The sequence below is a fragment of the Notolepis coatsorum genome (genome assembly GCF_963971535.1).
Source record: "Notolepis coatsorum genome assembly, chromosome: 15".
NCBI lineage: Eukaryota > Metazoa > Chordata > Actinopteri > Aulopiformes > Paralepididae > Notolepis > Notolepis coatsorum.
Window position 1 is genome coordinate 12,286,403 of NC_140179.1, and position 14,375 is coordinate 12,300,777.

At 41.9% G+C, this 14,375-nt stretch overlaps 1 protein-coding gene across 1 annotated transcript in view; it reads left to right on the forward strand.

The window, feature by feature from the left end:
• Positions 1 to 2,761: 2,761 nt before the first annotated feature.
• The window catches only part of LOC311241670 (clathrin coat assembly protein AP180), a gene marked incomplete at its 5' end in the record, with an annotated part of 113,513 nt that continues 101,899 nt past the window's right edge, over positions 2,762 to 14,375 (forward strand). The window contains one exon of the mRNA XM_084330547.1: positions 2,762 to 2,891. Coding sequence (XP_084186673.1) covers positions 2,762 to 2,891 — 130 coding nt within the window. The remainder of the gene's footprint in view (positions 2,892 to 14,375) is intronic.

Here is a 14,375-nt window from a genome sequence, read left to right on the forward strand (position 1 = left end):
CTGGTCTCTGCAGCCGCGTGGGCAATGAAAATAGGCGTATGTCTGTGTGTGGGCTAAATGAAGTAGTCTTGGACCAGCCATATATACTGAATAATGTTTGGCATATAGCCTGTACACCTAGAACCCACCTCACCCCTGCCCACTTTGACAACCTAGAGTGGCTTAGAGTAGACGACAGAGTACAGCAACTTGCAATGGGCCTGATATACAAGATACATTACACGACCAAGGTACCCATGTAGCTACATGTCAAAATACTTCCAAAGGTCAGTGAATACCACGATCACAACACCAGAGGGAGCTCCACAATCATGTTTAAACCCAGATTCGGCTCAAACAAGGGACTAAACACGTTTCGCAATTATGCCACATCAATGTGGAACGCCCAACCCACAGCTGTAAAGGAATGTGAATCACTACCCACTTTCAAAAAACACTCTCAAAGAACACCTACGGGAGACTGCAATTCGAAACTGGCCCCTACAAATGTCCTAACCCAGTTGTACAGTAAATTACCAAGTATGGCTTTGTCAGTATTCCAATGTACAGTGTACAGTGTCCCCCCCCCCCCCCCCCACCCACCTACCCCACCTCCTCCATGTACAGTTTTCTATGTCAAATGTATATACACTCTTTTTCTGGACACTTTTTGTATAACAAACAGTACTGTATTTACAAATCTGGTATGTCATAAATGTATAGATGTAGTACTGTATATCTGTATGTCGTGTGTGTCATATATGTTATGATGAATTGAAAATGGGGGACCCTGAGTGTAACAAGACAAAAGTCTTTCTCTGGTCTGCATCCCCTTAACAATTGTATGTATTGAGCTGTACTGTACTGTACCCATTCTGCAATCTGTCATAAACTTTTCAATCAATCAATCAATCAATCAATCAATCAATCAATCAATCAATCAATCAATGTTCTGTCAGTCTGTATGACCAGTGTCTCTGCGCAAACCTGTCAGTATATCATATAGGCCTGTTACACAAATGTAACACTGTATGTCATGTATGTCCCTATGCCATAAATGTCATGATGTCATGTATGTTGTGTATGTCATAAATGTCACTATGAATTGAAAATGGGGGACCTGATGTAAACAAGATAAACGTATTTCTCTGGTCTGCATCCCCTTAACAATTGTGTGTTTTGAGCTGTACTGTATAATTGTACCCATTCTGCAATCTGTTAATAAAAATGTCAATCAATCAATCAATCAATCAATCAATCAATCAATCAATCAATTCATTAATTCATTAATTAATTAATTAATTAATTCCAGTGTCTCTGCGCAAACCTGTCAGTAGCATTCAGTCACGCTCATAACGTTTTGGCGCATATGAGCAGTAGGCTATAATACCCCCCCCCCCCCCCCCCCCCCCCCCCCCCCCCCCCCCCCCCCCCCCCAGAACGCCACCATGACCAAGCACTTTAGGAGGAGGAGGAGAGCATAATACGCGACATGAGGCGAATAGAGACAGATATTGGCTAAATAACAAACGTGTAAGCGTTTAACCCTTTTCACTGCCGCACTACTACCCAAACGGTTAACCCTTTCACTGCGACATTATACACAGAAGGTTAACCCTTTCACTGCCACACAACCACAAGACAAGACAGCCGGCTAACCCTTTCACTGCCGCACGACAGCCGGTGGTTGGTTAACCCTTTCACTGACACACACCACACGACAGCCGGTTAACCCTTTCACACTGCCACACACGACAGCCGCGGTTAACCCCTTTCACTACCACACTTCACAATACGGCGACCGTCGGTAGTGTGATAGTAAAGGGTTAACATTCTGTCGTGTGACAGTGAGAAGGAGGATAATAAATTCCCCTGCCACCCACCACCACCCTTCCTTCCTCCTCTTCCTCCTCAGCATCTTGCGCGCGTCTGCTGACGACCGAGGCGAGGGGGGTAGACTAGTATATAGAAGCGCATCCAGTCAGACGTGCCTGTGGACAGAGAGAGAGAGAGAGAAACCAGCTCACAGAGAAGAAGATAATAATAACAAGCCGACCTCAGATGACAACCTCTAAAAGCATCACTTAACGCGGTCCGTTATCATTTCAGTCCCTTTTGTGGCATTTTTCGTGCGGGTGCAGACAGTATATAGGCTACTCATCAGATGCTGCTTCGAAACGGAATATTTGACCGTCCCCGTCCTATGGATTACTAGGTTCGACATAATATTCATATTTGACTGGACATTATAGAGGTGCCTCGGCATTCGCAGCATTTTCAACCCCTCGTTTCCCCTTTAAAGTGCCGTATAGGGCGAGGGAATCTATCTTTTTGTCGCCAGAGGAGGGGTGTTACATAAGAGTGGATGAGTAGCTGTCCAAGGTTCTGAATTGAACGGTATACCGGAGCCGCGATAACGGGACGAGGAGCCAATAAGGGAATTCGCAATCTCGCGTAAGTCTTCCTCCCGCATGTCACCCGCGGGGTGCATATTAATGTCAATGTGGCCGAATGATTCGATATACGGTGGAATAGTATTTACCGGGTTTGTGTTGTGTATGAGCTCGTTTTGATTGTTTTTTCTCTCCCCCCATCTATAGGTGTATTATAGAAGAAGGTCACAGGCCTATCCGTAGGGGATATACGAGGAGGACTGCACCTGATTCTGGGGGGGGTTCCGTTACCGGCAGTGCAGGGCAAAACCAGTTTCAGGTCTACATCTCGTCGTCCCACCGGTCAAACGGATTCCTGAGCGCTATAGTCGACTGCTCGCGGGGAGAAAATGTCGGGGCAAACGCTCACGGATCGCATTGCCGCTGCGCAATACCAGCTAACGGGATCCGACATGGCCCGGGCTGTCTGCAAAGCCACTACTCACGAGGTGATGGCGCCCAAGAAAAAGCACCTGGAATGTAAGTAGTGGACCCCTTGTTCCTGATTCCTATGCTGTATAGTCTGGACTGTCTGTCCCTGTGGGCACACCTTCAGGCACGAGGTTATAGGGTCTTATATTGTCCTTTTTAGGCCTATACATGCAACCTTGACGTGTACACACACACACACACACACACACACACACACACACACACACACACACACACACACACACACACACACACACACACACACACAGAGAGACACACAGAGACACACACACGCACAGTGGGTGGTATATAGCAGAATAAACAGTAATAATTTAATAATAATAATAATTAATTACATTTATATAGCGCTTTTCTCAGACTACGTCATTTCTGTATCCTTCCCCACTTGATGCGGGTGTGGCGGCATTATAAATTGACGTTGTCATGGTAACTAACAACCCCACTGGGTGACCCCTTCTGTCATGCTTGCAGCTTACATGAGGAGGGGGGAACCCAAAGTGATTGCAGAGAGAGAGAGAGAGAGAGAGAGAGAGAGAGAGAGAGAGAGAGAGAGAGAGAGAGAGAGAGAGAGAGAGAGAGAGAGAGAGAGAGAGATGGTCATAATTCAAGACAGGCTGGCAGGCCCAGCTCCATTTTAATTTCTATGTGCCTTTCCTTGCATATATACTTGCCCAATGCACTCTCCATTTGTGGTATGGTATGATAAGATAAGATGATCCTTTATTAAACCCCTTGGGGGAAATTCGGGTATCAAAGCAGCATGGGGGGGGGGGGGGGGGTACAGGGGGGGGGGGGGTACAGGGTGGGGGGGGGGGGGTACAGGGGGGGGGGGTACAGAGCTTCACAGTCCTGGTATGGTATGGTATGGTATGGTATGGTATGGTATGACATGGTATGGTATGGTATGTTATGGGTATGGTATGATATGGTATGGTATGGTATGATATGGTATGATATGGTATGGTAGGGTATGATATGGTATGATATGGTATGGTATGGTATGGTATGGTATGGTATGGTATGATATGGTATGACATGGTATGGTATGGTATGTTATGGTATGGTATGATATGGTATGGTATGGTATGATATGGTATGATATGGTATGGTAGGGTATGATATGGTATGGTATGGTATGATATGGTATGATATGGTATGGTAGGGTATGGTATGGTATGGTATGGTATGGTATGGTATGGTATGATATGGTATGGTATGACATGGTATGGTATGGTATGGTATGTTATGGTATGGTATGGTATGATATGGTATGGTATGGTATGATATGGTATGATATGGTATGGTAGGGTATGATATGGTATGGTATGGTATGATATGGTATGGTAGGGTATGGTATGGTATGGTATGGTATGGTATGGTATGGTATGGTATGATATGGTATGGTATGGTATGATATGGTATGATATGGTATGGTATGGTATGATATGGTATGATATGGTATGGTAGGGTATGATATGGTATGGTATGATATGGTATGGTATGGTATGATATGGTATGATATGGTATGGTAGGGTATGGTATGGTATGATATGGTATGGTATGATATGGTATGATATGGTATGGTATGGTATGATATGGTATGGTATGGTATGATATGGTATGATATGGTATGGTATGGTATGATATGGTATGGTATGGTATGGTATGATATGGTATGGTATGGTATGGTATGGTAGGGTATGGTATGGTATGGTATGGTATGGTAGGGTAGGGTATGGTAGGGTAGGGTATGGTAGGGTAGGGTATGGTATGGTAGGGTAGGGTAGGGTAGGGTAGGGTAGGGTATGGTATGGTATGGTAGGGTATGGTAGGGTAGGGTAGGGTAGGGTAGGGTAGGGTAGGGTATGGTATGGTAGGGTATGGTAGGGTATGGTATGGTATGGTAACATAAGCAGTGTTCAAGGAATGTGATGTTTGGATATACCTTTGATTAACTGCATGGTATACATTAGCTAAAGAGGCCAAAGATTACTTAGTCTTTGAACCTCTTCTCTGTTCAAAATCTCCCTCTGTAAGATCTCTCTCTGTGTAAGATCTCTCTCTCTGTGTAAGATCTCTCTCTCTGTGTAAGATCTCCCTCTGTAAGATCTCTCTCTGTGTAAGATCTCTCTCTGTGTAAGATCTCTCTGTGTGTGAGATCTCTCTCTGTGTAAGATCTCTCTCTGTGTGAGATCTCTCTCTGTGTAAGATCTCTCTCTGTGTAAGATCTCCCTCTGTAAGATCTCTCTGTGTGTAAGATCTCTCTGTGTGTGAGATCTCTCTGTGTAAGATCTCCCTCTGTGAGATCTCTCTGTGTAAGATCTCCCTCTGTAAGATCTCTCTCTGTGTAAGATCTCTCTGTGTGTGAGATCTCTCTGTGTAAGATCTCCCTCTGTAAGATCTCTCTGTGTGTAAGATCTCTCTGTGTGTGAGATCTCTCTGTGTAAGATCTCCCTCTGTAAGATCTCTCTGTGTGTAAGATCTCTCTGTGTGTAAGATCTCTCTGTGTGTAAGATCTCTCTGTGTGTAAGATCTCTCTGTGTGTAAGATCTCTCTGTGTGTGAGATCTCTCTGTGTAAGATCTCCCTCTGTAAGATCTCTCTGTGTGTAAGATCTCTCTGTGTGTAAGATCTCTCTGTGTGTAAGATCTCTCTGTGTGTAAGATCTCTCTGTGTGTAAGATCTCTCTGTGTGAGATCTCTCTCTGTGTAAGATCTCCCTCTGTAAGATCTCTCTGTGTGTAAGATCTCTCTGTGTGTAAGATCTCTCTGTGTGTGAGATCTCCCTCTGTAAGATCTCTCTCTGTATGAGATCTCTCTCTGTGTAAGATCTCTCCCTCTGTAAGATCTCTCTCTGTGTAAGATCTCTCTCTGTGTAAGATCTCTCTGTGTGTGAGATCTCTCTGTGTGTGAGATCTCTCTCTGTATGAGATCTCTCTCTGTGTAAGATCTCTCCCTCTGTAAGATCTCTCTCTGTGTAAGATCTCTCTCTGTGTAAGATCTCTCTGTGTGTGAGATCTCTCTGTGTGTGAGATCTCCCTCTGTAAGATCTCTGTGTGTGTAAGATCTCTCTGTGTAAGATCTCTCTGTGTGTGAGATCTCTCCCTCTGTAAGATCTCTCTGTGTGTAAGATCTCTCTGTGTAAGATCACTCTGTGTGTAAGATCTCTCTGTGTGTAAGATCTCTCTCTGTGTAAGATCTCCCTCTGTAAGATCTCTCTGTGTGTAAGATCTCTCTGTGTGTAAGATCTCTCTCTGTGTAAGATCTCCCTCTGTAAGATCTCTCTGTGTGTAAGATCTCTCTGTGTGTAAGATCTCTCTGTGTGTAAGATCTCTCTCTGTGTAAGATCTCCCTCTGTAAGATCTCTCTGTGTGTAAGATCTCTCTCTGTGTAAGATCTCTCTCTGTGTAAGATCTCTCTGTGTGAGATCTCTCTGTGTAAGATCTCCCTCTGTAAGATCTCTCTCTGTGTAAGATCTCTCTGTGTGTAAGATCTCTCTCTGTGTAAGATCTCCCTCTGTAAGATCTCCCCCTGTAAGATCTCCCTCTGTAAGATCTCCCTCTGTAAGATCTCTCTCTGTGTAAGATCTCTCTGTGTGTAAGATCTCTCTCTGTGTAAGATCTCCCTCTGTAAGATCTCCCCCTGTAAGATCTCCCTCTGTAAGATCTCTCTCTGTGTAAGATCTCTCTGTGTGTAAGATCTCTCTCTGTGTAAGATCTCCCTCTGTAAGATCTCCCCCTGTAAGATCTCCCTCTGTAAGATCTCCCTCTGTAAGATCTCCCTCTGTAAGATCTCCCCCTGTAAGATCTCCCTCTGTAAGATCTCCCTCTGTAAGATCTCTCTGTGTAAGATCTCCCTCTGTAAGATCTCTCTGTGTAAGATCTCTCTGTGTGTGTGAGATCTCTCTGTGTGAGCGCAGCATCAGGGCTGAATTGATACATCACAGCTCACAGCTTCATCATGGCACGCAGCCCGCCTCACCACAAGGCCTGATTAATCACTGTCACCCACCCCTGAGTCAGACCAGAGCACCTCCGCTGTGTGGAGGCAGGGGTGGTCTGTCTGTGTATGTATGTACAGTATGCGTGCGTGCGTGCGTGTGTGTGTGTGTGTGCGTGTGTGTGTGCGTGTGTGTGTGTATGTGTGTGTGCGTGTGTGTGTGTGTGTGTGTGTGTGTGTGTGTGTGTGTGTGTGTGTGTGTGTGTGTGTTGTGTGTGTGTGCTGTGTGGTCCTCCAGGCCTGGTGTTGTGTCTCAGGCTAGGACCTTATACCGTGTGATCCTCTCGCCGGGCTGAATAATTCATTAATCAGCCAATGACTGCCTTGCATTATTTACACGGCCAAAGGTGACAATGCTATATATGCAGAGTGCAGACCGCACACTTTACGTTAGCCTTGTGCCACACAGAGATTGAGAACTATGTTCGTAAAAAAAAGAGAACCATTCCATTTGATAGCAAGCGTTGCTTTGTTACAAACACATACTCATAATCTGAACATTTTGACCGTCACTGGTTCAAGTCATAATTGCCCTCGCCGACCTCAAGGACAGTGATCTATAACAATCTATAACATTGACCTCTTGTTGCCATGAGTAGCTATCAGAGATGCACCTGTGTGTGAGTTATATTATCCATTTCTGGTCTGGTTCAATAGCAACCAATGCACTCTCGCCATTCCTTAATGTAATAGTGGCCTGATGGTATGGTATGATATGGTATGGTATGGTATGGTATGGTATGGTTATGGTATGGTTATGGTATGGTTATGGCATGGTATGGTATGGTATGGTATGGTTATGGTATGGTTATGGCATGGTATGGTATGGTATGGTATGGTATGGTTATGGTATGGTATGGTTATGGTATGGTATGGTATGATATGGTATGGTTATGGTATGGTTATGGTATGGTTATGATATGGTATGGTTATGGTTATGGTATGGTTATGATATGGTATGGTTATGGTATGGTATGGTATGATATGGTATGGTTATGGTATGGTTATGGTATGGTTATGATATGGTATGGTTATGGCATGGTATGGTATGGTATGGTTATGATATGGTATGGTATGGTATGGTATGGTATGGTATGGTATGGTTATGATATGGTATGGTATGGTATGATATGGTATCGTTATGATATGGTATGGTATGGTATGGTTATGATATGGTATGGTATGGTATGGTTATGATATGGTATGGTTATGGTATGGTTATGGTATGGTATGGTATGGTATGGTATGGTATGGTTATGATATGGTATGGTTATGGTATGGTATGGTATGATATGGTATGGTTATGGTATGGTTATGGTATGGTTATGATATGGTATGGTTATGGTTATGGTATGGTTATGATATGGTATGGTTATGGTATGGTATGGTATGGTTATGATATGGTATGGTTATGATATGGTATGATTATGGTATGGTTATGGTATGGTTATGATATGGTATGGTTATGGTATGGTATGGTACCATACAATTGCCCCCACCAACCTCAAGGACAGCAATATATAACAATCTATAACATAGTCCTCTTGTTGCCATGAGTATCAGAGTGTGAGTTATTGTATTGTCCATTGCTGGTCTGGTCCAATAACCCAATGCACTCTATAGGCTACACAGACAAACCATATGGCCCATGTTGTTGTGATGTTTCTTGTTTTCTTGTATAGGGTTAATGTGTGTGTGTGTTTCCAGAGCAACCCACCAAGCTGCTAGTGCTAGTTAGATGGTAGTATATAGGCCACTGGGTCTCTCCTCCATTCTTATCCTGGCGGGGCACTCAGGAGCCGGGGGGAGTTACGCCTCGAGACAGGACAACACTCCACCCCAAACCAGCAGGGAATAAAGACTCTCAAGGAAAAGGATGAATGTATGAATGAATGAATGAATGAATGAATGAATGAATGAATGAATGAATGAACGAATGAATAAATGAATAAATGAATGAATGAAAACTTTATTTAACAGATTTCAGAATGGGTACAATACAGTACGGCTCAATACACACAATTGTTAAGGGGATGCAGACCAGAGAAAGACTTTCGTCTTGTTTACATCAGGGTCCCCCAGGAAGAGACGGCACCCGGGCAGAATCTGGTGTGTTTGGGATATAAATATAGGCACTTCGGCAACAGATAGGTTAGATAGTTGTATATTGTGATATGGAATGTTAACCCTTTCACTGCCACACTACAGAAGGTTAACCCTTTCACTACCACACTACAGACGGAACCGTCTGTAGTGTGGTAGTGAAAGGGTTAACCTTCTGTAGTGTGGTAGTTAGTGAAAGGGTTAACCTTCTGTAGTGTGGTAGTGAAAGGGTTAACCTTCTGTAGTGTGGTTGTGAAAGGTTAACCTTCTGTAGTGGTAGTGAACGGGTTAACCTTCTGTAGTGTGGTAGTGAAAGGGTTAACCTTCTGTAGTGTGGTAGTGAAAGGGTTAATCTTCTGTAGTGTGGTAGTGAAAGGGTTAACCTTCTGTAGGGTGGTAGTGAAAGGTTAACCTTCTGTAGTGTGGTAGTGAAAGGGTTAATCTTTTGTAGTGTGGTAGTGAAAGGGTTAATCTTCTGTAGTGTGGTAGTGAAAGGTTAACCTTCTGTAGTGTGGTAGTGAAAGGTTAACCTTCTGTAGTGGGGTAGTGAAAGGGTTAACCTCCTGTAGTGTGGTAGTGAAAGGGTTAACCTTCTGTAGTGTGGTAGTGAAAGGTTAACTTTCTGTAGTGTGGTAGTGAAAGGGTTAACCTTCTGTAGTGTGGTAGTGAAAGGGTTAACCTTCTGTAGTGTGGTAGTGAAAGGTTAAGCTTCTGTAGTGTGGTAGTGAAAGGTTAACCTTCTGTAGTGGGGTAGTGAAAGGGTTAACCTTCTGTAGTGTGGTAGTGAAAGGGTTAACCTTGGTAGTGAAAGGTTAACTTTCTGTAGTGTGGTAGTGAAAGGGTTAACCTTCTGTAGTGTGGTAGTGAAAGGGTTAACCTTCTGTAGTGTGGTAGTGAAAGGTTAACCTTCTGTAGTGTGGTAGTGAAAGGTTAACCTTCTGTAGTGTGGTAGTGAAAGGTTAACCTTCTGTAGTGTGGTAGTGAAAGGTTAACCTTCTGTATTGTTTGTGGTAGTGAAAGGTTAACCTTCTGTAGTGTGGTAGTGAAAGGTAAACCTTCTGTAGTGTGGTAGTGAAAGGTTAACCTTCTGTAGTGTGGTAGTGAAAGGTTAACCTTCTGTATTGTTTGTGGTAGTGAAAGGTTAACCTTCTGTAGTGTGGTAGTGAAAGGTTAACCTTCTGTAGTGTGGTATTGAAAAGGGTTAACCCTTTGGTGGTATGGTAGTGAAAGGGTTAAACGCCCTCCCAGGCAGCAGGGATATTGAAGCTGTTCATTAGTTCAAAAGTGGCAGCAGCATACACTGTAAAAAAAAAAAAAAAAAAAAAAAAAGAAATGTAAATGTCTGGCAGCAAATACTGGTTGCCAAATACTTACTGTCAAATTACAGTAAAATCAAATAGATTTACAGATTACAACCTTTATTTAATGGTTAATATTTTTATAAAATGTAATTTACTGTATTATTTTTTTTTTTTGTATTTTTTTTTTGTATTATTTTTTAAACAAACATGACAACACACGATAAGATATACAAGCATTAGTTGACAGTGCACATCCAATGAAATCACATTTTAGTTAATTGTCTTATATAGGATATACCCTTAATACCTGTTATCTAAAAACCTACACAATTATGCTCCAGCTCGTACCCCCCCCCTTCCGGACTCCCCATTGGATAATCCATCCACTTTCCCTCGCTCCTAACCAGACATTACCATTATATGCTAGCTTTTATTTTCTCCACCACTTCTAACCACAATGTCATTTTGGATTCATTGAGACCCAAAATTCTTGCTGTAGATATTTCTTGATAGATCACATCGAGATATGTAATAATCCAGACCTTTCGGCACATTTTTTCCGGTTGGAACCATCGTGATGCTATCAGCTTTTTAGCCACTGTGATACCCGATAAAACCAATCTCTTTAGCTGTGGATGTACTGCACACTCAAAAACATCATTCAGCAGTAATACAGAGGGGTGTACAGGTATATTCCAAGTTAAGAGATTTGATAATTGCTGGGTCACCTCTTTCCAGAATATCTTAACTGGTGGGCAGTCCCAGTACATGTGCATAAATGTCCCCTCGTCCCCATTTGTACATAAAGAGCATTTGGAGTCTTGTATAAGACCCATTTTTTTTCAGTCTTATAGGAGTTAAGTATGTCCTGTGAATATAGTTAAGATTGATTTGTTGATGATCCGGGTTCCTTGATGTGAGTCGAACATTTGCCCAGGCTTCTTGCCAATCATTTACTGTATTTTTATGGCATTTACACTTAGAAAAACAAAAGTAATCTGTAAAAGAATCCAGTGAATTTCCTGTGATTTTTATTAATTTTTTTTACTTTTACAGTGTAGGGCACCCCGGCTGAATTCAGAACGTGTTCAGTCTGCTGTTTGCACCTCATGCATACAAAACACAGTGTTTAAATTTTTTTTTGGAGGACAGACATTTTGTTCTCCTTCATCACGGTGTCATGATCTGATGAGACCCGTGGGGGGGGGGGGGGGGGGTGAGGGTGGGGGTCGGGGTGTGTTTGTCATGGTAACAGATTGACGAGAGTGTCGGGGGATGGCAACGTGATGACAGAGGCGATTGTAGGGAAGGCAAGGGGCAGGAGAGTGATGTCCTTTCTAGAATCGTGACACTGTTAAAATTTATCTTTTTTTTTTTTTGCAAACGAGGCGTTGATCTGTTCACATATTATTTCAGAACCGGGACCCCTTTAGGGCTGCGCCCTCATCGTTGAACAATCCTTCGGTTTTCGTCTTAATCGGACAAGATTTTGTTGGTTGATTTGTCAAATTTAGTTTGTTGTTTCTTTCCCATATACTGAATAAATTATTTCCTGATGAGCACATCTCTGGTAAGTATGAGATTTAAAGACAGACTAAACAACACATAGTCATTTTGCTGCCCCTAGTGGTTGATATTTTCACCATGCTGCACACACACTCTGCCCCACCCCAATCTGTGATGTCAGAACACCTCTTTTTGTCCTAGTCAGACTTTAATAGAGCCTCCGAAGAGGTACTTTGACATCACCAACTGGTGTGGGGCAGAGTGTGCAGTATATCAACTACCAGGGCAGCAAAACACACATTTTATGAACGTGTTGATTAAATCAACGGATTGATTAATCGACTTGACTATTTTGTGTCTAAGAATGTCTTTAGTCGTAGACAGCCCTAACAGCCTATGTTTGTCAATTGAACATATTATTATTATATTATTATTATTCAATTCAAGACAACGTAACATATTATTTTCTTTTAAACCGGTCAGCTTTCTTCTAAAGACAGCGACAACTTTTTTCTTACTCTGGTTGGCCTGCTGGCATTTAATGTGATACGAGTGTTCATTTTGTCATGTACAGAACACAGCAGTATATCTGGTGAATAGGGCCCTTGAGGGCCAAGTATTGGGATAGAGAGCATATGGCCTGTTGCTTGGTTCAGCTGAACGAACACAATCCTCTCAATACCACAGTCGTTGGGTTCCAATTCATACTGACACCATTTTGAAGAGATACAAAATCCCCATAAGAAGGACCCCATAAGAAAAGAAACTATAGCGAAAACTATAATGTTCCTGTGTTGTTGTTGTTGTTGTTGTTGTTGTTGTTGTTGTTGTTGTTGTTGTTGTTGTTGTTGTTGTTGTTGTTGTTGTTGTTGTTATATAGACACTATATAGATTTACCACATACTACTATAGTGATTCATAGTATTCCTGTGTTTCTTATGCACACTAGATAGATTTACTACATATTACTATAGTGATTCATATTATTCCTGTTTTCTTATGCACACTAGATTCAAGAGATTTATTCGTCACATACACGAGACACGTGAAATGAAGGTGGCCATGCCCGCCTTGATTGTGCAAAAAAATACAAAATAATAAAATAGAATAATAAAATAGAATAATAGATAATAAAATAGACATGATAAAATGTACTAAGATAAAATACAATACAATGCTAAGCTTAAGAATTAAGGTAATGAGTCCTATATACAATACTATATACGGTTATGTTTTTTTTATTTACATTTTTTACCTTTTTCTTTTAAGTGACCTGTAGTGTGTTTGTGTGTGAGAGAGTGCAAGTGAGGATGTGTGGTGTGCGTGTGCGTGTGCGTGTGCGTGTGCGTGTGTGTGTGTGTGTGTGTGTGTGTGTGTGTGTGTGTGTGTGTGTGTGTGTGTGTGTGTGTGTGTGTGGGGAGAGATCAGTGTTCAGTGTTCTGATGGCCTGGGGGAAGAAGCTGAGTCGGAGCACTATAGAGATTTCTGTGTTTCTTTATGCAAACTAAAGATTTACCACATAATACTATAGTGATTCATAGTATTCCTGTGTTTCTTATGCACTCTAAAGATTTACCACATATTACTACAGTGATTCATAGTATTCCTGTGTTTTTTTTTAATGCACACTAGAGAGATTTACTACATACTACCATAGTGATTCAAATAATTCCTGTGTGTATTTTTATACACACTATATATTTACAACATAAATTCTGTAATCTTTCACTATCGTATTTCTGTAGTGGAATATTATAGAAATGTAATGCAAATCACTATCATATAGGGAGGTGTAGTCTGACGTCACTTTAGTTTCCCGCGCGGTCCACCCGTATAGGGATTTATCATTGGGAAAATGTATTATCGGCTATTGTAACAATTCTTCCTCATGAACATTGGCAAGCTTTCCATTTTTGCACAAAATGAGTTCCCTTCTATCACTGACATTATTACGCATTTTTGGTTGAAATAAAATTATATTATACATAATTATTTCACGATTAATTGTGAATCGTTTCATGTTGAGCTATAGATTGTGGATGAATACACACAGAAAGGTACACCGTGCAAATGTTCATGCTTTATTTGTTTTAAAACGAGATGATTTCGAAAATGTGTCCATTGGAAATACATTTTTAATAATTAAAATTGCAATTTTAAGCGAGGTGGACCGGCCGGAAACAACAACAACAATGGCGTAACCGATACACCTGCCTATTCCTGTGGGGTTATTAACGGCGTGAATATTTTGTGTGTATACAAAAAACACCCCCACAGGAATACTGTAGTTTTATGACATACAGTTAATTCCCATTCATCTATTGATACAAATATATATTCTTTGGATACTAAGCCAGTGTGTCACGCCTCTTGAAAACATGCAGTACTACTAAGCATGAGAAAATACAAAAGAATACTGTAATTATTTGAAAGTAGGCCTATTGAGGTACCGACCGGTATAGCTAGTATGTGCTGAGTGACTCGCCCAAAGAGGACCCTCTGTATGACCATGTGTACAATGTGTAGCAGCAGCAGCAGGCTGGTCACGTAGCCTTTTAGACTGTGTGCGTGCATGAGTGAGTCATTGTTACTAGAACCACAGCT